Below are 24,673 nucleotides of genomic sequence, written 5' to 3' on the forward strand. Positions count from 1 at the left end.
CTTCTTATTCGCACATTCAAATTTGTAAAGGACGTGTGTATGTGTTGGATGTCAACTATTTGAGTGTAGTTGAAGTGACTTTTTCTGTCCCTGCGCCTAACCTTGTCCGTGAAGCTAACACTTTTTGAATTGCTTAAAAGAATTTGGCATTGTTTCCAGCCATTGTGCTTTTCTACACTGCCTCACGAGTTTGAACCAGATTCTTCCTGACCAATTTTGTTTATCAGCTGCATGTGTAATTAGTTGGACTGAAGTGGGTTGTCAAACATTAACTGGCCAGCTTCACAACTGGAATCGACTTGATCAGCGTCTACAAGTCAAAATCTCCTCTCAAAGCGCAAGTTCTTTTTCTTTTCAAATATGAACTGAAAATAGGAGTTCCACAGGGGTACACAAATTTCTTGAGTTCCGCCGACTAAAGTCGACATTCTTCAGTAGGCGGATGACATTATCCTTAATCCTCATTGAACGAACACGGAGCACTAAAGGAAAGCTTCTGGCTGCTTTTTAAGCCGTCGATGTATAGATCAAGAGTATCGGATTCACGGATGCCGACGATGCAGCCTTGCAAGTTCTAGTGCAGCCCGAATACACGTCGAGAGCATATCACTTTAAAGGTTGTTTCCAAAAGAAACAAGCTGATGATTCTGGGCGCGACTTTCGTTTGAACGTTATTATTTATTTATTTATTCAGACTAAGGCCGAAGTGGCCTTTGCGGTATATGAGAGTCTTCTCCATTCGGTTCGGTCCATGGCTTCACGTCGCCAACCACGCAGTCTACGGAGGGTCCGCACGTCATCTTCCACCTGATCGATCCATCTTGCCCGCTGCGCACCTCGGCTTGTTGTGCCCGTCCGACATTCTGGCTACGTGCCTGGCCCACCGCAATCTTACGATTCTCGCGGTGTGAACGATGGATGGTTCTCCCAACAGCTGATGCAACTTGTGGTTCACTCGCCTCCTCCACATACCGTCCGCCATATGCACCTCATCATAGATGGTACGCAGTACTTTTCTTTCGAAAACTCCAAGTGCGCGTTGGTCCTTCTCGAGCATCGTCCAGGTCTCGTGTCCGTAGAGGACTATCGGTCTAATGTGCGTTTCGTAGATTGTCAGTTAGGTACGGCGGCGAACTCTATTCGATCGGAGCGTCTTGCAGAGTCCAAAGTACGTACGATTTCCAGCCACTATGCGTCTCCGAATTTATCTGCTGGTATCATTTTCGGCAGTCACCAGTGAGCCCAAGTACACAAATTCTTGTATCACCTCGATTTCGTCACCACGGATGCAAACTCGCGGTGGGTGGCACACATTTTCTTTTCGTGAACCTCTTCCTATCATGTACTTCGTCTTCGACGTGTTGATGACTAGTCCGATCCGCTTAGCTTCCCTCTTTAGTCTGATGTAGGCTTCCTCCATGTTCTCAGAGTTACGTGCCATGACATCTATGTTTTCGGCGAGGCCAAATAGCTGGACGGACTTATTGAAAATTGTACCACTAGTGTTAATCCCTGCTCTTCGTATTACTCCTTCCAAAGCGATGTTGAACAGCAGACACGAAAGACCATCACCTTGCCGTAACCCTCTGCGGGTTTTGAAGGGACTCGAGAATGCCCCTGAAACTCGAACTACGCACATCACCTGATCCATCGTCGCTTTAATCAACAGTGTAAGTTTATCCGAAATCCGTATTCGTGCATTAGCTGCCATAGCTGGTTCCGATCAATTGTATCATATGCGGCTTTGAAGTAGATGAATAGATGATGTGTGGGCACGTTGTATTCGCGGCATTTCTGCAGTACTTGGCGAATGGCGAACACCTGGTCCGTGGTGGAGCGTTCGCCCATAAAACCCGCCTGGTACTGCCCCACGAACTTTCTTGCAATTGGTGCTAGTCGACGGCATAAAATTTGGGAGAGTACCTTGTAGGCGGCGTTCAGCAATGTGATTGCGCGGTAGTTGCTACAATCCAGCTTATCGCCCTTTTTGTAGATGGGACACACGACACCTTCCATCCACTCCTGCGGCAGAACCTCATCCTCCCAAACCTTGGTAATCACCTAGTGCAGCGCTCTAGCCAGTATCTCACCACCGTGTTTAAATATCTCTCCTGGTAGTCAACCCCAGGGCTTTGTTGTTCTTCAGCCGGTTTATCTCCTCCTGGATTTCCTGGAGATCCGGAGCCGGTAAAATTATGTCCTGCGTGCGTTCTCCCAGATCCATCACCATACCGCCATCTTCGTCTGCCACATCACCATTCAGGTGGTCTTCGTAGTGCTGCCGCTACCTTTGAAACACCTCACGCTCGTTCGTTAGATGATTCTCGTTTATGTCCTAACACATATCAGGATGTGGCACGTGGCCCTTACGTGCACTTCTCATAGAACTTTCGTTTGTTATTAGCGCGGTACCTGCGCGGTTCCTGCTGGCGCGTTTTCCTCCGGAAAATCGAGTTTTGTCTGTTCTGCGCCCGTGTATATCGTGCCTCGTTCAATCTTCCTACTGTGCGTTCATGTCACCGATGACGATTTTGACGTCCCGCAGCGGGCATCCATCGTATGTCTGCTCCAGCTGTGCATAGAACGCTTCTTTCTCGTCGTCGGGTCTCACATTGTGTGCGAAATGCACGTTGATAATGCTATAGTTGAAGAAACGGCATTTAATCCTCAGCTTGCACATCCTTGCGTTTATTGGCTGCCACCCAATCACACGATGCCGCATCTTACCCAGCACCATGAATCCGGTTCCCAGCTCGTTGGTGGTGCCGGTTTAGGGTCGTTTGGCCGAATGTCATTAGGCCGAAAGTCATTTGGCCGAAAGGGTCATTTGGCCGAACGCCACTTGGACGAATAGTTGAAATACGTTTCCTTCCGAAGAGAGTAGTGGGAAGCAAGAAGGAAGAAGGAAGAAGGAAGAAAGAAGAAAGAAGAAGGAAGAAGGAACAAGGGAGAAGGAAAAAGGAAGAAGGAAGAAGGAAGAGGGAAGAAAGAAGATGGAAAAAGAGAGAAGGAAGAAGGAAGCGGGTAGAAGGAAAAGGGTAGAAGGAAGACGGAAGAAAGAAGAAGAAAGCAGGAGAAGGAAAACGGAAGAAGGAAGAAGGAAGAAGGAGGTAGAAGGAAGAAGGAGGAAGAAAAAGGAAGAAGGAAGAAGGAAGAAGGGAGAAGGAAGAAGGAAGAAGGAAGAACGAAAATGGAAAAAGGAAGAAGGGAGAAAGAAGAAGGAAGTAGGAAGAAGGAAGTAGGAAGAAGGGATAAAGAAGAAGGAAGAACGAAAATGGAAGAAAGAAGAACGATGAAGGAAGAAAAACGAAGGAGGAAGGAAGAGGGAGAAAGGAAGAAAGAAGAAAAACAAAGGAAGAAGGAAGAAGGAAGAAGGAAGAAGAAAGAAGGAAAAGGAAAGAAGGAAAAAGGAATAAGGAATAAGAAGGAGGAGAAAAGAAGAAAGAAGGAAGAAGGAAAAAGAAAGAAGAAAGAAGGAAGAAGGAAGAAAAAAGAAGGAAGAAGAAAGGAGGAAGAAGGAAAAAGAAGGAATGAAGAAGAAAGAAGATAGAGGATGGAAAAAGAAGAAAGAAGGAATAAGGAATAAGGAGGAAAGGAAGAAGAACGAAAGAAAGAAAGAAGAAGCAAGTAGGAAGAAGGACCACTCGTAAACTGAGGTAAAATTGTTTACCTATTCGGCCAAACGACCCGTTCGGCCAAATGGCCTGACGCCGGTGGTGCCACAGCTTTGGTAGAAGGTAGCCGCTCGATGCCCGCTTTTCCACACTTTCTGTCCTGTCCAGCAAATCTCCTGCAGGGCCACGGCCCACGACGTCGAAGTAACGGGGATGTAATTCATCGTAGATCATCCTGTCGCAACCTGCGAAACCTAGCGATTTGCAGTTCCATGTTCCAAGCTTCCAATCGTGATCCTTTATTCGTCGCCTAGGTCTTTGCCGATTATATCGAGTTTGAACGTTGACCATCTCATATAGTCCTACTTTTAAAAGTGACTATTATTCTACTCTCGATTGAAACTGTGTGTACTCAAACTGCTTCTTCAAAGCTTGAATATACTTAAGTATTTACGCCAAAATTGTCCTAAAAAAGATTTTTTTACTTTTTTTTATAATCACTGGCAGAATAAAGAATTTATACAAAAATTATTCTAAAAAAGGCGATTTTCCACAAACTTTTATAATCACTGGCGGAGTTAATCTGGGGAACGTGATCCATATATCGGATAGTAATAGGGAAACGACGTATTCTTCTTTTTGCTTACTCGAGAATTATTTCAACTCAAGTGCGTGATCGTGGAACGCTTGACGAAATCTCGAATTCATCGGAAGTGGCGTCACGAATTTTAATGAGGGCTTTTCTTGAAGTCAAGCACGAATTAATCTAGTTGACGATTCACGACGGTAGACTAAGACTGTTAAGTTTCAAAATAACAAGAATGTGTGGAACTATATCTTTTCCCTTCTAAAAAGTCTATGTAAACAGCAGCTACTTGTTGCCGCTTATGGATGCATCCAATAACACTACAGTTGAAGCTCAAATTAGAGATCGTCGAGCGTTTTTGGATGAATCCATGCTGGAATTCTGATATAATGGATTAAACGGCGGGGTTAAGCTTATCATGCAACTGTCTTTCGAGTACTTTGGCGAAACTGTTCAGGATCGAAATAAGTCGATTATTTTCCACGCTATGTATGCTGCCGGATTTAAAGATCGGTGTAATTGATGCGAGCTTCCAGGCATCAGGGAACACGGCATCTGCGAGTAATCAGTTGAATATTGTCCGGGCAGGGACAGCCATCGATGCTGCACAGTTCTTTATGAACTTCGGATGAATTTGATCCGGACCAGGTTTCTTCGAAACGTTAACTGAATTAAGAGCGCTAAAAACCGTGTCAAACTGAGATTTAGCTGCAGTAGATGGATGTTGAAGCTTCGTAATTCATCTAAATACGGTTCTGGTGGTGAATGGTAATCTGACACAAACATACTGTGAAAGAACTCAGAAAAGAGATTCATAGAAGTGTTATCGGCGGAAGAATTATGATTGCCATAGACGACGCTATTCGGAATACCAGCTGATCTTTTACGAGCATTCACTAAAGTGCATAACGATAAAGGATTCCCTTTGAAAGTTCCGTTGCATTTGTTCAATGTACTCATGGAATCGGACTTCATGTACGCTGTTATACTCTGCTTCCGCAAATTGAACAACATACTTATTCTCAGTTGTCCTGAAACGGAAATAACGTTTACGTGCCTTGCGTAGACGGTTCCGTAGTTTGCGCAGCTGCGGGTTCCACCATATGGTTGTTGGCATTTTGTAGACATTCTTCGGGTTTTCAGCGGGACATTGTCACGAATTACTTGGTAAACATTGTCATAAAAACAGCAACAGCATCGTCCACCGTTTCGAGGTTTGACAAACACGTCCAGTCCAATGCAGCTAATTTAGCGTTGATAGCATCAAAGTCACATCGTGCGAAATTATATACGTTCCGTGCAGCTGAATTCGACTGCTGAGGTTGCAACAGTTGCTTGACAGTTCGGAGTTCGAGATGTCGGAATAAAGCCATGTTTCTGTGAATACGATGACATCAAAATTACAGGACAGCAGTGAATTGAGTAGAGTGCTTGTTTTTGTCCTCAATCCACGGACTTTTTGGTAGCAAACGGTGTGCGGAGAACAAGTGGTGGTGGAATGGGGGAAGAATAGATACGACAGTAGGAGAAACTTCACCAACGGAGGTAGCTTCTAAATGCTGATAACAGGGCCAGTATCCACGTTCTGGGCTGGGTGTGCACAACGACTTATGTCGAATTCGTTTTAAAAAGTTCCAACCTAGGTCCGCGTTATTTTGTTCTGCTTCCTGTACTCGAAAAGTTAATTAGTGCGCGATCAAACGTGTTTTGAGAATGCAGAACAATCTCGATATTAACATTAATTTGATCTGCTTTGTTCGGTCGAAAAGAAAATTATTTGATGCGCGATAAAAAGATAATTAATCAGTTGGCGATCTAACGTGTTTTAATAATGCAGATCAGATGCAGAACAGTCATAGATCCGCGTTATTGTGTTCTGCCTTGTACCATCAAAGAGATAATTAATTAGTGCGCGATTTGGATGTGCAGAACGATTTCGAGAACCGCGTCATTGTTTTGAGAATGTAAAACAATCTCGAGATCTGAGTTATTTTGTTCTGCTTTGTTTGATGGAAAAGATAAATAATTAGTACGCGATTTGGATGTGCAGTACGTTATCGAGATCCGCGTTATTTTGTTCTGCTTTGTGCGGTCAAAAAGATAATTAGTTGGTGCACAATCGAATTATTGTGCTCTGCTTTGTTTGGTCGGAAAGGTAATTAATTAGTGCGAAATCCGCGGTTGAAAATTTAATTAGTTAGTGCACGATCGAACGTGTTTTAAGACTGCAGAATGCAGAACAGTCAGAGATCCGTGTTATTGTGTTCTGCTTTGATCCGTCGAAATGATAATTAATTAGTGCGCGAATTGGATATGCAGAACAATTTCGAGATCCGCGTCATTGTTTTGAAAATATAAAACAATCTCGAGATCTGAATTATTTCGTTTTGCTTTGTGCGGTCAAAAAGATAATTAGTTGGTGCTCTGACAGGATGTTTGTTGATATGAAGCTTTCACATTTGTAATGACAAATACCTGTTTGGAGTAAATTTTATATCGTATCTGATATTAACCGTACTCATAAAAATAAGAATATGCTTTCCATAAATGCAGACACACTTTCTAGCAAAAATAATATATATTGTTACCACAGACAAACAGACGTAATATTTTTAATTTCAATATCGTTCATATGTTCAATGCCATCGAGCAAATTTCGGCGTGCTCTACCAGGATCTCTTCTTGTAGACGGACAAACTGCTAATTCTCCGGCTTGTCTGGAACTGGGAGGACTGCTAATCTAGCAACTGCGATTGTCGGGAACTTCGGCCAGATCGCACTCGGCGACGGCTTGTTCCTATCAGGAAGTGTCCCGGAGTGAGGGCTTCCAGGTCGGACGGATCGTTTGGAATTGGTATGAGGGGCCTGCAGGCACATTTCGATTTGGGCTAGAAGAGTGCCCGTGTCCTCGTAGCTGATGTTCGTATTACCAATTTCACGCAGTAGGTGATGCTTGGCGGATTTGACGGCTGCTTCCCACAGACCGCCGAAGTGCGGAGCACGTGGTGGGATAAAATGCCAAGAAATTTCACTCTCTGCGCCGAACTGCAGAATCTGCTTGCGACCGGCATGGTCGGACTTCAGCATCTGGTATACATTGTGAAGGTCATTCGCTGCACCGTTGAACGCAGTTCCGCGACATCTCTTCCACGGCGTGCGACCAGACGGCGGAGTGCTGATAAGAAAGCTTGCGTCGAGAGGTCGGACACAAGTTCGATATGGACGAGTCGCGTTGAGAAACATACAAAAATAGCAATGTATACTTTCGTCGGAGCTCGGTTGCGTACAGGTGACTTAATATAGACTGGTCCACAATAGTCTACACCACACACGGCGAATGGCCTAGTTACTGTTACACGAGAGGTTGGCAAATCGGCGATGCTCTGCTTAAACAAGATCGGCTTATTACGGAAACATTGGTGACATTTGTGATAAGTTTGACGAACTAGATTCCGGCTACCGATAATCCAATTTTTTTGGTGGATTGTGGCTAGCATAAGCTGCGGGCCAGCGTGCAGCAGATTTCGGTGGAATTCTCCAGCCAGAAGAATGGAAAAAGGATGTTTGGCTAGCAGGGCTATCGGGTGTTTCACTTCAATGGGTATCGAAGCATTACTGAGGCGTCCCCCAACTCGGATGAGTCCATCATGGTGGAGGACTGGTTTTAGCCACTTGAGTGGTGACGACGGTGATACACGTTCTTTCGAGGCAAGATCTGCGGTTTCATTAGGGAATATGTCTTGTTGCGCAAGACGGCATAGAGCGACATCTGCATCACGCAAATCTTCAGTAGTGAGGAACTCGAACGGCTGCGGCTTCTTCTTCTTGGAAATGGCTTGCAAAGCACGGAAATATCTTCGCCAATAGGCGACAGCACGGCGTAACTTCGAATAGTTGGAGAAACGGCTGAACAGCTCTTCGGTGAACTTGGGATCGGCAGTGGTGATCATAACCACGGCGACCTTGCTTCTTGCTTCGGGTAAACTGTAGGGATCGACGGATAGGATGTCGATTTGCGGCCAATTAGAAGGCGGAAGCGTTAGCCATATCGGACCATTCCACCAAAACGAACAGTTTGCAAGCTCGGTGGGGCTGAGACTTCTCGAAAGGACATCAGCTGGATTGCAGACTCCGGGAACGTGTCTGCAGGAATTCACATCGGTAGATGCTTGGATTGTGGATACCCTGTTTGCCACAAATGTTTTCCAGTGGGTTGGGCAGGATTGCAGCCAATGAAGGACGTTCAAAGCATCGACGTGGAAAAACACTTCGACTGGCTTTTTGATGAAACTTTGCACCGTCTTGTAGAGTTTGATTGACAGGACCGCCCCACACAGCTCGAGGCGGGCGATGGTTTGAAGCTTTGATAGCGGGGCAACTTTAGACTTTGACGTCAGTAGTCGCGCTTGTATTCCGTTGAAAGACTCGCAACAGACGTAGCAACACGTACCGTAGGCCTTTTCCGGCATCGGAGAAAAAATGTAGTTGGATAGACACAGCGTTGGCCAGGAACACACACATTGGAATCCAGTTGTTTGACAGCATTTCGAGCGTACTATGGTAGGATTTCCACTCAGCTTGGAGATGTGGGGGTTAGTGGACGATCCCACTCGTAGGAATGTCCTTCGTCTGTGTGCAAGGCCCTTAGACGCTGCATAAAAAGCTTGGATGCGACGATGACTGGTCCACTAAACCCTGCTGGATCGAATATCACAGCAATGTAAGACATAATCTTCCTCTTGGTAAAAACAGCTGCTGGTAACGAAAGCTGCACCTTGAAGCGTAACAAGTCGGACTCTGGCTCCCAAACTAGTCCGAGACCGGAAACGGATTGTTCGTCCCGCAGGTTGTGAAATAGTGCAATAGCTTGGTCTTCTTCAGGAACATCGGCCAAAACTTCAGGGACGTTGGATGCCTATTTCTTCAGCAGGAACCCTGCCACTGAGAGCATAGCGGAAACTTGCTTGCGTACGAAGATTGCGGATGGGAGGTCATCTGCGCCGGACACGTAGAAATCCTGTTTTACAGCCTCGACGGCGGCCGGGTACTTCTCTTTCTCATCTTTGGCAACTTCGTGTAGGGTGGGAGTTGCCAGAAATGGCAGATGTGAAACCGTACGTATGTCGTACGCATGTCGTTCACCGAAAAACCAGACGTGGTCTTAACGAAGTGTCGAATACAACACGGACCTTGGTGGATGTACTCGAAGCTTTAAACACTGAGTGATGCGGAAGATAACAGTGCGGAATAGTGTCTGCTGGATTGTCGAATCTCCGCATATGTGCAAGGCGCTCGTACTCATCCATGAAGCTGCAGTATGCATCCTTGGTGGGTGGATCACGCTCAAGTCTCTTCTCCAGGTTTAAGAAACGACGCTCGGCAATTAGGCGGGATGTAAAGAGGGTGACGAGAGGATCACGGGTGAGTGAAAAGCGAACGAAATAACGACCGGACGAATCGCGAGTGATGATAGCGAAATAAAATTCTTCACAATAAGTTTCTTCTGTGGATAGCACTGGATTGGAATCGATGGCCAGCTCCCAGAACCGTTGTAGCGCTTGTTCTAGGTTTCGATCTACAGTGGTGAGGTGACAAACACGCGGAACGGTTGCGGATTGGATGGAAATTTTCCCAGAAACGGTCCACCCGAATACTGTCTCGATCAACGTTGGAAGACCTTCACCAAGAGGAACTTTACCACCTGTGTGTAGCTCATGGTAAGCTTCGCCACCGACAATCATGTCGATGCCTGCAGGGATGTGGAATTTGGGATCTGCCAACGACACTTCAAGGAGCTTCCACTGAGATATGTCCACTGGGATGGTTGGCAGATTAATCGTGGGTTTCTTCAGGGTTAGACAATCGAGTGCTGTACTGAACGGAGTGAACTTGGACTGGATGGTAGCAGTCAGTTTGAACTTGATCTGCTTCGTTGATTCTCCGATACCAGTTACAGCGATGTCGACTGTCTTGCGACGAAGATTAAGAAAGTTGGCAAGCTTTTTCGTCATGAAATTGCACATGGATGCCGAGTCTAGTAGTGCTCGGGCGGAATGCTTTTTACCATTCTGGTCGAGGACCAAAAGATCAACCGTTTCTAGCAGCACTGTGCCGCGGCTAGACTGGACCGACAGACTCACTTGGGGGTTTTGTTGGGATGTCTCGATGCTTGGGTGGACGATACCTTGAGAAGTGCTTCTTGGTGCAACAGAGAATCGTGCTTGTCATGGCAGGTCTGACACGTAAACTTCGATGTGCAACTCCTTGGTATGTGTCCAGATCTGAAGCAATTCCAGCATATGTGCTTCTGGGAAACCAGTTCGCGTCTCTGAGCGACCGACATCTCCGCGAATATTGGACATAGGAGAAGGAAATACTTCTCTTGAATGGCTTCTTCGGGAAAAGTATTGAACCGGCCACCTTGGCCGATATCGGTTGCTGCGAACGTTGCTGCAGATCTGTTACGACGGATTTCAGCATTCGAGCCCGTTGATAGAGAAAGTCTACCATCCTCTCATAGGAAACATTGTCTTCGCTGCTGGTTGACTCTTCCCAAGTGCGTAGCGTTATAGGATCTAGCTTGTAGGATAGGAGGCTGATTAGAAGTGTGTCCCAATACTGAATTGGCTCATTCAGCTTTCCTAGGGACTTGACATGACGCTGGTAGTCGTCCACAAGGTTGTGTAATTCCTGGGGAGATTCACGCTTGAGAACAGGTAGATCATAAAGAGCGCGGAGGGGTTGACGCTTCAGGAACCGCTTATTATCATATCGCTTCAGCAACGCGTCCCAAGTTGTCCCGTAGCTTTCGAGGCTTTCGAGCTTCTCCCTCGAGCGATTGCAACAAATATTGCAGCTTATCAACCGTTGGGATGTTCGCATTAGAATGCACCATGGAAGTGAACGTATTTCCAAAAGATAGCCAACGAGAAAAGTCACCCTTGAATTCAGGGAGATCGATCTTGGGTAATCGGAGGTGGAAAGCTGCATGGATTTGATGGTCAGGGTGCATTGTGCTGTTCATCAGCGTTTGTTTTTGCTCAGCTCACCGCTTCAACAGTAGAAATCCCTTCGCTTTGCAGTATCGGGTCTCAAAATCTGCTCGTTCACCGAGATGAATGTCCAGTGTTTCCGGTTTGTCGTAGCATGCGATATCAGATTAAACTTCGAGGAATTTTTTGTATATCCCATCCAAGGTCTCCATACGTACGTGAATTTGGCATGTATCCTTCGCTGCATCAAACTTTGTCACGAAATTCTCCACCTTTGCACGCGTTATGAAAATTGCTTTGTGTTTCACCATACACTCAGCCAGCATTTTCTCCAATTTCGTTGCCATCTTGTTTGGGAACCACTGGACTGTCTCACCACTGCACTACACTACCACTACAAAACGAACACGGAATCGAAAGTCGGAAACGGCACGTATATCGTAAACGGACTCCTTCCCGGCGCGGACGTACCGTTTCTACACGACGCGGACGAAAGATGACACCAATCGCACGAATTAGATCCTTCCCTTCGCGGGTATCAACTTTTCGCGGAACGACCGAGGCTGATACGATAAATCGCACGAATAATCCTTCCCGCACAAAGCAGAACAAATTATTTCGGATGACCGCGCGACCCGACCTAGTTAGTAGTTGTCCATTTGGAGTGCATGTTTTCGAGAAGTATGCAGTACGATACTTCTCGAAAACATGCACTCCGAATGGAAAACTAGTCATTCGGCCGAAAAAGTTGTTTTGGCAAATAGGTCATTTGGCCGGAAATGGCGTTTGGCCGAAATTGTTGTTTGGCAGAAAGGGCCACTAGGCTGAAATAGACTTACTACCAGGGATTGAATCCATGAAAAAGTGTCTCGTTCATCATCTCTGTATACATGTACGATACGTAGCATATCGCAAGGCGTCGGAATAAAGCACTGATTCGGGAGGCTATACCTCATGATGAATTTCCTTTTAAAAGCTCCATGCGCGAGGAGCACTGGTTCTGATGATGCATTTCAACTTGTTCTACAAGCTGTGCAGTGAGCGAGAACAAAGCGAGAGTCATCACTTCTCAGTGTGGGCTGTCTATCCGATTCTGTTTTTTCCCACTTGTATACAAGTTTGATGAATTTGTTTCATGGCTTGTTTTGATTCCTTTTTGCCTTTCTTTTATCGTTGTTCGTTACATTTTTCGAGCGATTTCTGCAAACCCTGCTTACTAGCAAAAATGTTTCAAGCCGAATTGGTTCTTTGACCGACAAACTCGTTTGGCCTAACAAGTAATTTGGCAGAAAGGGTCCTTTGGCCGAAGATGCAACGGGTCGTAACTTTTAGCCATATTGTACGTTCAGCAGGTAACATTTTCACCCGTAATGTGACCCTTTAGGTCACATGACATTTCCAGTCAAATGGTCCGTTCTGCCAAACAACCATTTCGGCCAAACGGCATTTTCGGCCACATGACCTGTTTGACCAAACGACCATATCGGTTAAACGACTTATTCAGGCAAACGGCTATTTCGGCAAAATTACCAGTTCAGGCGTATGCCCCATTCGGCTATATGTGGGTTTCGGTCAAATCGTTTTAGACCTAATAAATATTTTCCGCCAAATGGAATTCAGCTTGCAGACACCTCCGTAGATATCCTAAGAAATTGGCACACAATTCACAAACATTTTAAGTTGAAACTGTTTGGAGTTAAAAATTCAAAAATTTTACGTAGAATTATTTTAGTGGAAATTGCGGAATTTTCCGGTCATTGAAATGAAAAAAAAAACCGTGCAAATGCCGAAGAATTTTTTATGGAAATTAAAAACAACTTCTGTTAAAATATGAAGAATTTTCCTTGGGAATGTACACCAAAAAAAAAAAAAAGGTAAATAAAAATTCTTTAAGAAACGAACGCAATGAAATAATTCAATCCTATCGATCTTCTTCTCTTCTACTTCTATCTTTTTCTTCTTCTACTTCTCTATATATAAATAGGTATGAGTTTACATTTTCTTTGAGGAAATATAATCCACGAACAGATGGATCGATTTGCATGATTTCTTAACTAATCGATTCGTCTTGTGATCAGCAGTTTGTAAGTAAACAGTTTGTAACATCTCTATAAGTTGCGCTATTCTTGTTTCATATCTTCTAGCGTTTTATTATCATTTTCATAGTTTTAAATATTGAAGATATTAGTTCTAAGCTTTTTATTTTATTTGTGTTTAATGGACACTGCATTGTTCAAACTACGCTATTATAAGAGAAATACATTTTTATCGTAGAGTAGGGCCTCACCCAACCAGCGGATGGCAGATTTTAATACAGTTCTGCATAATAACCTTACCAAAATTGTATAATAATTTGGCATATACAGATTTGGAAGATTTTAATACAATTGTTGTATTGAAATTATACAAATTTGTATTATTTTAATACAATATCTGTTTAAAAAGCTTACCGAATTGTATATGCCATGATTTTATACAATAATTGTCAGATTCGTTTCTTGGGTGATGGGTGTATCAGGTTTGGCTCCTCCTTTTTCCTCGGAACTCCTCTGGCTCTCTGTCTTCCTGACCGATGACGAACTGGTTGTGAGACCCAAATTGTTTATTATTAATATTTCTAATACTTTTTTGCCAAAGCAGGCGCTTAATGACATGTTTAAGAAAAAACTTCGCATTAGTCACATACATTCGGAAACTTATACTTTTCATTAACTTATGAATGTTATTAACTTTTTGATATGGGATCATTCATTAGGTGGCATAATGAAGAGTATAAACAAAGACTAATTAAGACGGAACTGTGGAGCTCGTTCGAGGGACCACTTCTAGTACTGCATTTGGTCCCTCGGTACCCAAGTTTGAAGTTAAGATTTTTTATTCTGATCACCTACATTTTTATCCACCTTCTATTGCAGTAGCCTATGGTTACGAGTCAATGTTTGTAATGATGCCTTCAAGATTGTTTTGAAACGTAAATATGAAAGAAAAACCAGGAATACCTAATCGAATTATGATTTTTTTTCTAGAAAATCATGCATGATCAATTAGGAGTCGCCCGAAGAAGCAGGAATATGCAAGCTATGAGAATGAGACACTGTATATAAAAGCTTCTTTAGCAGCAAACAACCTATTTCTGGCCGAGAATTATAGATTGTATTCTGCATTATACTTAACATCGTTAACATAATACCTATTATGTTTTAACTTAAAAAGGCAAATTAGTTAGAAGTAAAAATAATTTTCAGAATATCTCAAAGTGCTGATTGGAAAACACAAGTATGTTTTCTCTCAAAATTATGATTCCAATTTCGTTACTGGAAAATGTTATGGATTATTAAGTGGTGCATGAAAAAGAAAGTTGGATTTTTATTAGACCTATAGACAAAGCGCGGTCTTTCGTTTTCAAGCTATCAAATCATTCGAAGCAAAGAAAAAATAACCATTACAGCTGTAGACAAGTCAGTTTACAATTCAATGTTTTAAAAATTTAAAAAGCTTACTAGAATAAATTATGGTAATAATTGCATTCCCTTTTCATGCCCTCTTCGTAAAATTCATTGGTCTTCGGTGGTATTAGACATAAAACTCATTGATGTGGAACTAGAATCAGGAAAAACTACAGGGATTAAGTACCATTAGCGTGGTCTCTCTGGGCTCCCAGATGTGTGCGTCAATCAGAACGAATTATTAAATTCGCGGAGTCGTCGCTGGCAGTTTTGGACGAAAATTTGACGATTCCACAAAACTTTACGGTGGGAATTCTTATATGAATAACACAAAATGCAAAGTGCTATAAAGTGCGTCTGATATTACATTGATATTATGAATATCTCTTTAGTATCCTGGTCATCAGCCCTGAAAGATAAAAGTTAGTTTTAGAATGAATTCTGTTTTCTTTTTGAATGTTGCGTAAATGTTATGATTTACCAAACAACCATCAACAAGACTAGACCAACATTTGAAAAGGGCGTAACAGCCAAAATTTATTCCTTCAGATTCTTCATCTACATATAAAGCTTTATATGTGGACGAAGAATCAGAAGGAATAAATTTTGGCTGTTACGCCCTTTTCAAATGTTGGTCTAGAAGTAGCCTTAGCAACAATGAGGTAGTATTAGTTGCTCAGTTTTTACTACAAAGCAAGGTTATTTCACAAATGGTTATGCAACTTTTTGTTCCAGTACTTCATGAGCGCAAAAAATCGGACTGTTGTATGGGACATGAACGTCTTAATTAGTCTTTGGTGAAGCCAACATGGCATATATTTACTAAAAATTAGAGGCAGATTTCTGAAAATATTAGCGAAATACTAGCGAAACAAACCCAGCTTTGCCCGGGTGTTGAAAATGTCACAATGAACAATGTCAATTGCAGCACCGCACTCTAGATCAATTTCCGTGCGTTTGTTTTGTTTTCCTCAACAGCTGACCCAAAATAGTATTCTAATGATTTTTTTACATTTCTCCGTTATATTCACCAACTTTTTGTATATACAAACCATACGGTTCCCAAAACGAATCGATTAAGGAAAAAATCTTGCAAATCGGTCAACCCGTTCGCGAGTTAAATCGTCAGGAAGAGAATCTCAACTCATTTTTATTATATAGAAAGAAGAAAATGTTTCTACTTCAATTTGACACGAACCACCAATGTTGAACTGCGAAATTAAACGATAGAAAAGAAAAGTGAGGATTAAATCCATTCAAACTATTTCCTTCTACAATCCTTATTACGCCCGCGTTTTCAGCTCAGTATATTATCGCACACTGTATCTTAAACAAGCCTAAATGAGAGACCCACCTTGGGTCTACATTTTTAGCCATGTTGCTATGCGCGCTGAGTCATATTGGCTACCGCGACGACCATATAGGATCGATGGCTGCCTGTGCTGCATGCAGTACATATTGCACAGCATCCATCCATCCAACGATAGCAACAGGTTGGACCTGGTCGGTCGTATCGCATATTGCATTCCAGCCTGACCCAGCACCTACACCGCCCCTTCCTCCCACATCGCGCATCGAAGAATTGATAATTTATTGCTTTTTTATGCATTTGCATTGGCAATGACGACGACGGCGACAACTCCATACCGTCATATACGCCACACTACACCGCGATATGTACAAACTGTGGTTAATATATGCAAGCGAGCAGAGCGACCACTGCCGATCGTCAACCACGCCACCATCCACCCGCCCAGACTCCACACCGTTTAATGTCAACTCCATTAACATTCTCCTTTTATGTGCATTTCTTCTCCATTTCATGTTACCCTCCCCGGTTGGACCGAACGTGTCGTCGCCGCCCGCCCCGCAGAAAGCTAGGCCTAGATTTAGTGCCCCGATTAGGAACGCTTGCGGTCGATCCGCACAAAATCGGAATCGTCTCGCTACACCAGGTGCACGTCAACAGTGCCGAAAATGCCAACGATACTTCCGTAAGTATATATGTACACGTTTAGGATTATTACTTCAAATAGCTAGTGAATCATTTCGCATGTTTGCCATACACCCAGGTTTCTTTTTACGATGGGGATACCTACCTCGCAAAGAACGTGTAAAAAACCGCCTTAATTTGAAAATCCGTGTAAAAAAATACCATCGAAAAATTTTCATTAAAAAAGACTTTAAAATTGATTGATAAGTGAAAAGTTTATCAGTCTATTTGATTAATAAAAACTTAGAAAATGGGTAGTGCCGGAACGGGATCGATGGGCGGAAGCCGGAAATTGGTGTTTGACGCCATTTTGAAATTTAAGATGGCCGACTTCCGGTTAGATCTGTGATTTTCTTATGCCGTCGCCGCGTCGGCGTGCAGCTGTATGCAAATTTACCACGCCACCGAATATTTTCTACCATGTCGATGGATATTGAAGAACTATTAAAGAAGTAGGTTGAAGGGTATTGTACAATTTTGAAGAGGATTTTTACTGTTAAGTTCAGTTTTATCTAGCAGCATGGAGATTATTTAATTACTTACTTATGGGTCCTGTACGCCTCCGGTGGAGCAAAGGGCCGTCTTGAAAGATCTTCATCCTGAGCGACGTCCAGCTATCGCTTTAACCTGTTGCCAGGTTAGATTTCGGTCGACTTCTTCTCTGAGCCGTTATGAGCCTCTGGGTTTGCCTCTGCTGCGATGTCCCGCTGGGTTCCAGTCTAATGCTTGTTTGCATATTTCGTTTCCGCCCCTTCGTGAAGTGTGGCCGACCCAGCCCCACTTCCGATCCCGAGTTTCCGTTACTATCGGCCTCGGCCTTACTATCGGACGATGGAGCTCGTTGTTTGAGATCCAGTTGTGAGGCCACCAGGCACAAATTATGTACCGTAGGCATCTGTTGATAAACAACTGTATAACAGTATAGATTTCACGTTAGAGTTAAAAATTCGGATATTGATGCGTTATATCTGCCTGTTCTTCCAGATATTATGTACTTAAACTCGCAAAGGCAGCCCTTGCTTTCTTGATCCGTGCGCCTATGTTAAACTTGGTACCGCCGTCTGACGCCACATGGCTTCCAAAATATTCTAACTTTTCAACATTCACCACTGATTGTCCAGCTACTGTAAAACTGGAAGAGGTTGCCGTGTTTATTGTCCTACGATTTGATTTTGTTGACGTTGATGACTAAACCTGCGGAAGAGGAGTCGGCAAAGTCGTTGAGCTTACTCTGCATATCAGAGCGCCGTTGAGCGAGAAGTTCAACGTCATCAGCCAATACGAAGTCGTTTAGATTCTCCATGGTTATTAAAGGCTGCCATATGTTTGGCACCTACCAGAATCTCGTCTCGTTGTGAGATATCGTAGAGGAGGCAAATGTCCCTGGTTGCTGTGGCTCTCTCTCCCCTTCGTCGGCAAGCGAGTCCGCCCATGCACGCTTCTCCCGTCGACAAGCATGATTAAGTAAAATTTTATTTTTATTAGAAGCTTACATTCTTGGCGCCTTTTTTTTATTTCTAGTTTTTTTTGTAGTAAGGAAGGATTTCAACAGGAATCATCGGAGGAATTTCTGGAAGGAATTCTTGAAGAGTGTCTGGAGAACCTTCCAGAAGATTTCCTGGAGGTACTTCAGATAAATTTCCTGTGGAGCTTTCCGAAAAAATCTTTGAGGAACTTCCGCATGAATTCTCGGAGGAATTTTGAGAAAAAAAAACGCCGGAGAAATTCCTTTGAGGAACTGCAGGAGGATTTTTTTATTCATATATTTATTTAGTAGGCGCTACTGAACCGTGATCTGCTGTAGTATTCTGCTGTACAGAATCTATGGATACCCGTAGTTCGATATTGTTGTCATTGCCGATATCATCGTGAGTCCTTGTGTCCATTTGTCCATATGGTGAATCCAATGATCGTTGCTTTGTTCGGTTGCCATTTATCGAAGTACGTTGGAGGAATGTCTTCGAGATCAGTTTTATCAGTTGTTGTCAGTCAGACGTGTCCGTGAGGCGTGACCCCAAACGCCACCGTAAGGACTGCGCTGCCGGTGACTGACGAGGGTTTGGTGGAGGGGATGGGAATCGAGCCCATGTTCATTCTCTTATAAGGCGAACGTATAGCCAACTACGCTACGGGACCACCTGCTGGAAGAATTCTTTTAAGGATCTTCTGGAGGAATTCCTTTGAGGAACTTCCGGCGGAATTTCTTTGAGGAACTTACGGCGGAACTCTTTTGAGGAACTTCGGGAGGAATTCTTGAATGAACTTCCGGTGGAATTCCTTTGAGGAGCTTCCGGAGGAGTTCCTTCGAGAAACTTCCGGAGGAAGTTCTCTGAGGAACTTCTGAAGAAATTTCTTCGAGAAACGTCTTGAGGAATTTCTCGCTTAATTTTTCAAAAGGACCTGAATAACATTTTTTTAAATGAATTTATTTGAGTACTGCAATTAAAAGCTTTCATATACCAGAGGTGAGCCAGCCTAGGGCTGCAATCCTCTTTAATAAAGAAATAATAATAATAATTAAAAGCTTTCATATTGGTCTGTTGATTGCAATATTAAAATTATTTCATAAAAAAAATGTTACTTAGGTCCTTTTGAAAAGTTAAGCTAGCTTTCTCGGAGAAAATTCTGAAGGAACTCCCGGTGGAATTTCAGGAGGAATTCCCGGAGAAATTTATAGATTAATTTCCAGGGAAGTTCTTGGAGGAACTAATGGGGGAACTTATGAAGAAATTTCAAGAAGAATTTCTGGATGATTTCCTGGAGGAACTTTTGGATGAATTTATGATGGAATTGGTGGAGGAATTTCCGGAGGAACTTCCGTAGGCATTCCCGGAGGAACTTCTGGAGGAATTCCCGGAGGAACTTTTGGAGGAATTCCCGGAGGAACTTCCGGAAGAACTTCCAGAGGAATGCCAAGAGGAACTTCTGGAGGAATTCCCGGAGGAACTTCCGGAGGAATTCCGGAGGAATTCGGAGGAACTTCCGGAGGAACTTCGGAGGAACTTCCGGAGGAACTTCCGGAGGAACTTCCGGAGGAACTTCCGGAGGAACTTCCGGAGGAACTTCCGGAGGAACTTCCGGAGGAACTTCCGGAGGAACTTCCGGAGGAACTTCCGGAGGAACTTCCGGAGGAACTTCCGGAGGAACTTCCGGAGGAACTTCCGGAGGAACTTCCGGAGGAACTTCCGGAGGAATTCCCGGAGGAACTTCCGGAGGAATTCCCGGAGGAACTTCCGGAGGAACTTCCGGAGGAACTTCCGGAGGAATTCCCGGAGGAACTTCCGGAGGAATTCCCGGAGGAACTTCCGGAGGAATTCCCGGAGGAACTTCCGGAGGAATTCCCGGAGGAACTTCCGGAGGAACTTCCGGAGGAACTTCCGGAGGAATTCGCGGAGGAACTTCCGGAGGAATTTGCGGAGGAACTTCCGGAGGAATTTGCGGAGGAACTTCCGGAGGAATTCTCGAAGGAACTTCCGGAGGAATTCCCGGAGGAACTTCCGGAGGAATTCCCGGAGGAACTTCCGGAGGAATTCCCGGAGGAACTTCCGGAGGAATTCTCGGAGGAACTTCCGGAGGAATTCTCGGAGGAACTTCCGGAGGAATTCCCGAAGGAACTTCCGGAGGAATTCCCGGAGGAACTTCCGGAGGAATTCCCGGAGGAACTTCCGGAGGAATTCCCGGAGGAACTTCCGGAGGAATTCGGAGGAACTTCGGAGGAATTCCCGGAGGAACTTCCGGAGGAACTTCCGGAGGAATTCCCGGAGGAACTTCCGGAGGAATTCCCGGAGGAACTTACGGAGGAATTCCCGGAGGAACTTACGGAGGAATTCCCGGAGGAACTTCCGGAGGAATTCCCGGAGGAACTTCCGGAGGAATTCCCGGAGGAACTTCCGGAGGAATTCCCGGAGGAACTTCCGGAGGAACTTCCGGAGGAACTTCCCGGAGGAACTTCCGGAGGAATTCCCGGAGGAACTTCCGGAGGAATTCCCGGAGGAACTTCCGGAGGAATTCCCGGAGGAACTTCCGGAGGAATTCCCGGAGGAACTTCCGGAGGAATTCCCGGAGGAACTTCCGGAGGAATTCCCGGAGGAACTTTGGAGGAATTCGGAGGAACTTCCGGAGGAATTCCGGAGGAACTTCCGGAGGAATTCGGAGGAACTTCCGGAGGAATTCCGGAGGAACTTCCGGAGGAATTCGGAGGAACTTCCGGAGGAATTCCTGGAGGAACTTCCGAGGAACTTCGGGAGGAACTTCCCGGAGGAACTTCCGGAGGAACTTCCCGGAGGAACTTCCGGAGGAATTCCCGGAGGAACTTCCGGAGGAATTCCGGAGGAACTTCCGGAGGAATTCCGGAGGAACTTCCGGAGGAATTCGGAGGAACTTCCGAAGGAATTCCCGGAGGAACTTCCGGAGGAATTCCCGGAGGAACTTCCGGAGGAATTCCGGAGGAACTTCCGGAGGAATTCCGGAGGAACTTCCGGAGGAATTCCGGAGGAACTTCCGGAGGAATATCCGGAGGTAGTTCCGGAGGAATACCCGTAGGACCGTCCGTAGGTACTTCCGGAGGAACTTCCGGAGGAATTCCCGGAGGAACTTCCGGAGGAATTCCCGGAAGAACTTCCGGAGGAATTGCAGGAGGAACTTCCGGAGGAATTCCCGGAGGAATTCCGAAGGATTTCCCGTGAGAACTTCCTGAGGAATTCCTGGAGGAACTTCCGGAGGAATTCCCGGAAGAACTTCCGGAGGAATTCTCGGAGGAACTTCCGAGGAATTCCGGAGGAACTTCCGGAGGAATTCCCGGAGGAACTTCCGGAGGAATTGCCCGAGGAACTCCCGGAGGAATTCCCGGGGGAACTTTCGGAGGAATTCCTGGCGGAACTTCCGGAGGAATTCCTGGCGGAACTTCCGGAGGAATTCCCGGGGGAACTTCCGGAGGAATTCCCGGGGGAACTTCCGGAGGAATTCCCGGGAGAACTTCCGGAGGAATTCCCGGGAGAACTTCCGGAGGAATTCCCGGGAGAACTTCCGGAGGAATTCCCGGGAGAACTTCCGGAGGAATTCCCGGGGGAACTTCCGGAGGAATTCCCGGGGGAACTTCCGGAGGAATTCCCGGGGGAACTTCCGAAGGAATTCCCGGGGGAACTTCCGGAGGAATTCCCGGAGGAACTTCCGGAGGAATTCCCGGAGGAACTTCCGGAGGAATTCCCGGAGGAACTTCCGGAGGAACTTCCCGGAGGAACTTCCCGGAGGAACTTCCGGAGGAATTCCCGGAGGAACTTCCGGAGGAATTCCCGGAGGAACTTCCGGAGGAATTCCCGGAGGAACTTCCGGAGGAATTCCCGGAGGAACTTCCGGAGGAATTCCCGGAGGAACTTCCGGAGGAATTCGGAGGAACTTCCGGAGGAATTCCGGAGGAACTTCCGGAGGAATTCCCGGAGGAACTTCCGGAGGAATTCCGGAGGAACTTCCGGAGGAACTTCGGAGGAACTTCCGGAGGAACTTCCGGAGGAACTTCCGGAGGAATTCCCGGAGGAACTTCCGGAGGAATTCCGGAGGAACTTCCGGAGGAATTCCCGGAGGAACTTCGGAGGAATTCCTGGAGGAACTTCCGGAGGAATTCCCGGAGGAACTTCCGGAGGAATTCCGGAGGAACTTCGGAGGAATTCCCGGAGGAACTTCCGGAGGAATTCCCGGAGGAACTTCCGGAGGAATTCCGGAGGAACTTCCGGAGGAATTCCCGGAGGAACTTCCGGAGGAATTCCGGAGGAACTTCCGGAGGAATTCGGAGGAACTTCCGGAGGAATTCCGGAGGAACTTCCGGAGGAATTCCGGAGGAACTTCCGGAGGAATTCCCGGAGGAACATCCGGAGGAATTCGGAGGAACATCCGGAGGAATTCCCGGAGGAACTTCCGGAGGAATTCCGGAGGAACTTCCGGAGGAATTCCGGAGGAACTTCCGAGGAATTCCCGGAGGAACTTCCGGAGGAATTCCGGAGGAACTTCCGAGGAATTCCCGGAGGAACTTCCGGAGGAATTCCGGAGGAACTTCGGAGGAATTCCCGGAGGAACTTCCGGAGGAATTCCGGAGGAACTTCCGGAGGAATTCCCGGAGGAACTTCCGGAGGAATTCCCGGAGGAACTTCCGGAGGAATTCCCGGAGGAACTTCCGGAGGAATTCCCGGAGGAACTTCCGGAGGAATTCCCGGAGGAACTTCCGGAGGAATTCCCGGAGGAACTTCCGGAGGAATTCCCGGAGGAACTTCCCGGAGGAACTTCCGGAGGAATTCCCGGAGGAACTTCCGGGGGAACTTCCGGAGGAATTCCCGGAGGAACTTCCGGAGGAATTCCCGGAGGAACTTCCGGAGGAATTCCCGGAGGAACTTCCGGAGGAATTCCCGGAGGAACTTCCGGAGGAATTCCCGGAGGAACTTCCGGAGGAATTTCCGGAGGAACTTCCGGAGGAACTTCCGGAGGAACTTCCGGAGGAACTTCCGGAGGAATTTCCGGAGGAACTTCCGGAGGAGTTCTCGGAGGAACTTCCGGAGGAGTTCTCGGAGGAACTTCCGGAGGAATTCCCGGAAAAATTTCTGGAGGAATTCCCGGAAAAATTTCCGGAGGAATTCTGGAGGAACTTACGGAGGAATTCCCGGAGAAATTCCTGAAGGAATTCCCGAAGAAATTACGAAGCAATCCGGAGAAATTCCCGAAGGAATTTGTGGAGGAGGAGGAGGAGGAGGATCTTCCAGAGGAATTCCTGGAGGAACCAGTGACGGGAAATGTCATATCGATGTCATGGGACTAACTTGCTAATAACTTTTCTCACAAGTAATTTACAATTATGCTTTCCTTATAAACATGTAGCCCACAAAGGACTCGAAAACTTTTTCTCACAAATAATTTCACTAAATATGATATTGGCGGCGCGAGAGCCGAATTAGTGTCAAATGACATTAATGTCATGACATTCCGTGACATTTTTTTAATCTCGCTCTCATGGCTCACACTTTGTATTTAGAACAATTATCTGTTCGACAAAGTTCTAGGACCCTTTAAGTACTACATGTTAATCAAAAAATCCGAACTGTAAATGACTTTTGAAAAAAGTTGTTTGGAAATTAGTAATAGCAATGCCATGACATTTTTTTGACATTTCCCATCACTGGGAGGAACTTCCCGAGGAGCTTCCAGAGGAATTCCTGGAGGAACTTCCGGAGAAACTTCCGGAGGAACTTCTGGAGGAATTTCTGTAGGGATTCCCGGAGGAATTTCTGGATTCCAGGAGAAATTCCTGGGGGAACTTCCCGAGGAATTCCTGGAGGAGCTTCCTGAGGGATTCTTAAAGGAACTTCCAGAGAATTCCTTCAAGGAACTCCCGAGGGAATTCCTCTGAGGAACTTCCGGAGGAATTCCTCTGAGGAATTTTTGTGAGGGTCTCCCGAAGAAATTTTTGTGAGGATCTTGCGGAGAAAATTCTTTGAGGAACACTCGATGGAACTTCCGGAAGAATTTCAAAAAGAAATGACGGAGGAATTCTTATAATGGCTTGAATTCCAAAATGGCGCCAAACATCGATTTCCGGATTCTACTGATCGAGCCTATTCCGGCAATACCCATATTGCATGGGTTCCTGGTCGTTTTATCAAACCGGAAGTCGATCATCTTGAATTCCAAAATCGCGCCAAACATCGATTTCCGGTTTCTACTCGTCGAGCTGTGTGTTTTTCATTCAAAAAGACTAAGAAAATTCTTATCTGGGTACCGCGTTAATTCGAAAATCCGTGTAAAAACAAACCTCGCAAAAAAAACCTCGCAAAAAAAAGTGTAAAAAAAGACCTGTGTGTATTTCCATTTTTATGTGCCAATTCGGGAGTTCTGTTGGATCATATTCTACTGGCTGGGATAGGGACAATGAAAATATTTGTACGACGGTCAGTTTGGTACGGCGGCGAACTCTATTTGATCGAAGTGTTTTGCGTAGACCAAAGTACGTACGATTTCTTGCCATGATGCGTCTCCGATTTTTTCTACTGGTATCGTTATCG

At 45.4% G+C, this 24,673-nt stretch overlaps 1 protein-coding gene across 4 annotated transcripts in view; it reads left to right on the forward strand.

Moving 5' to 3' along the window:
• The window catches only part of LOC134203386 (dedicator of cytokinesis protein 3), a 266,225-nt gene that overhangs the window by 212,450 nt on the left and 29,102 nt on the right, over positions 1–24,673 (forward strand). For all 4 annotated transcript variants that reach the window (XM_062678260.1, XM_062678267.1, XM_062678274.1 and 1 more), the window contains one exon: positions 16,512–16,632. In XM_062678260.1, the coding sequence (XP_062534244.1) occupies positions 16,512–16,632 (121 nt within the window). The remainder of the gene's footprint in view (positions 1–16,511; positions 16,633–24,673) is intronic.

This window comes from Armigeres subalbatus, chromosome 1, assembly GCF_024139115.2.
Source record: "Armigeres subalbatus isolate Guangzhou_Male chromosome 1, GZ_Asu_2, whole genome shotgun sequence".
Taxonomy (NCBI): Eukaryota; Metazoa; Arthropoda; class Insecta; order Diptera; family Culicidae; genus Armigeres; species Armigeres subalbatus.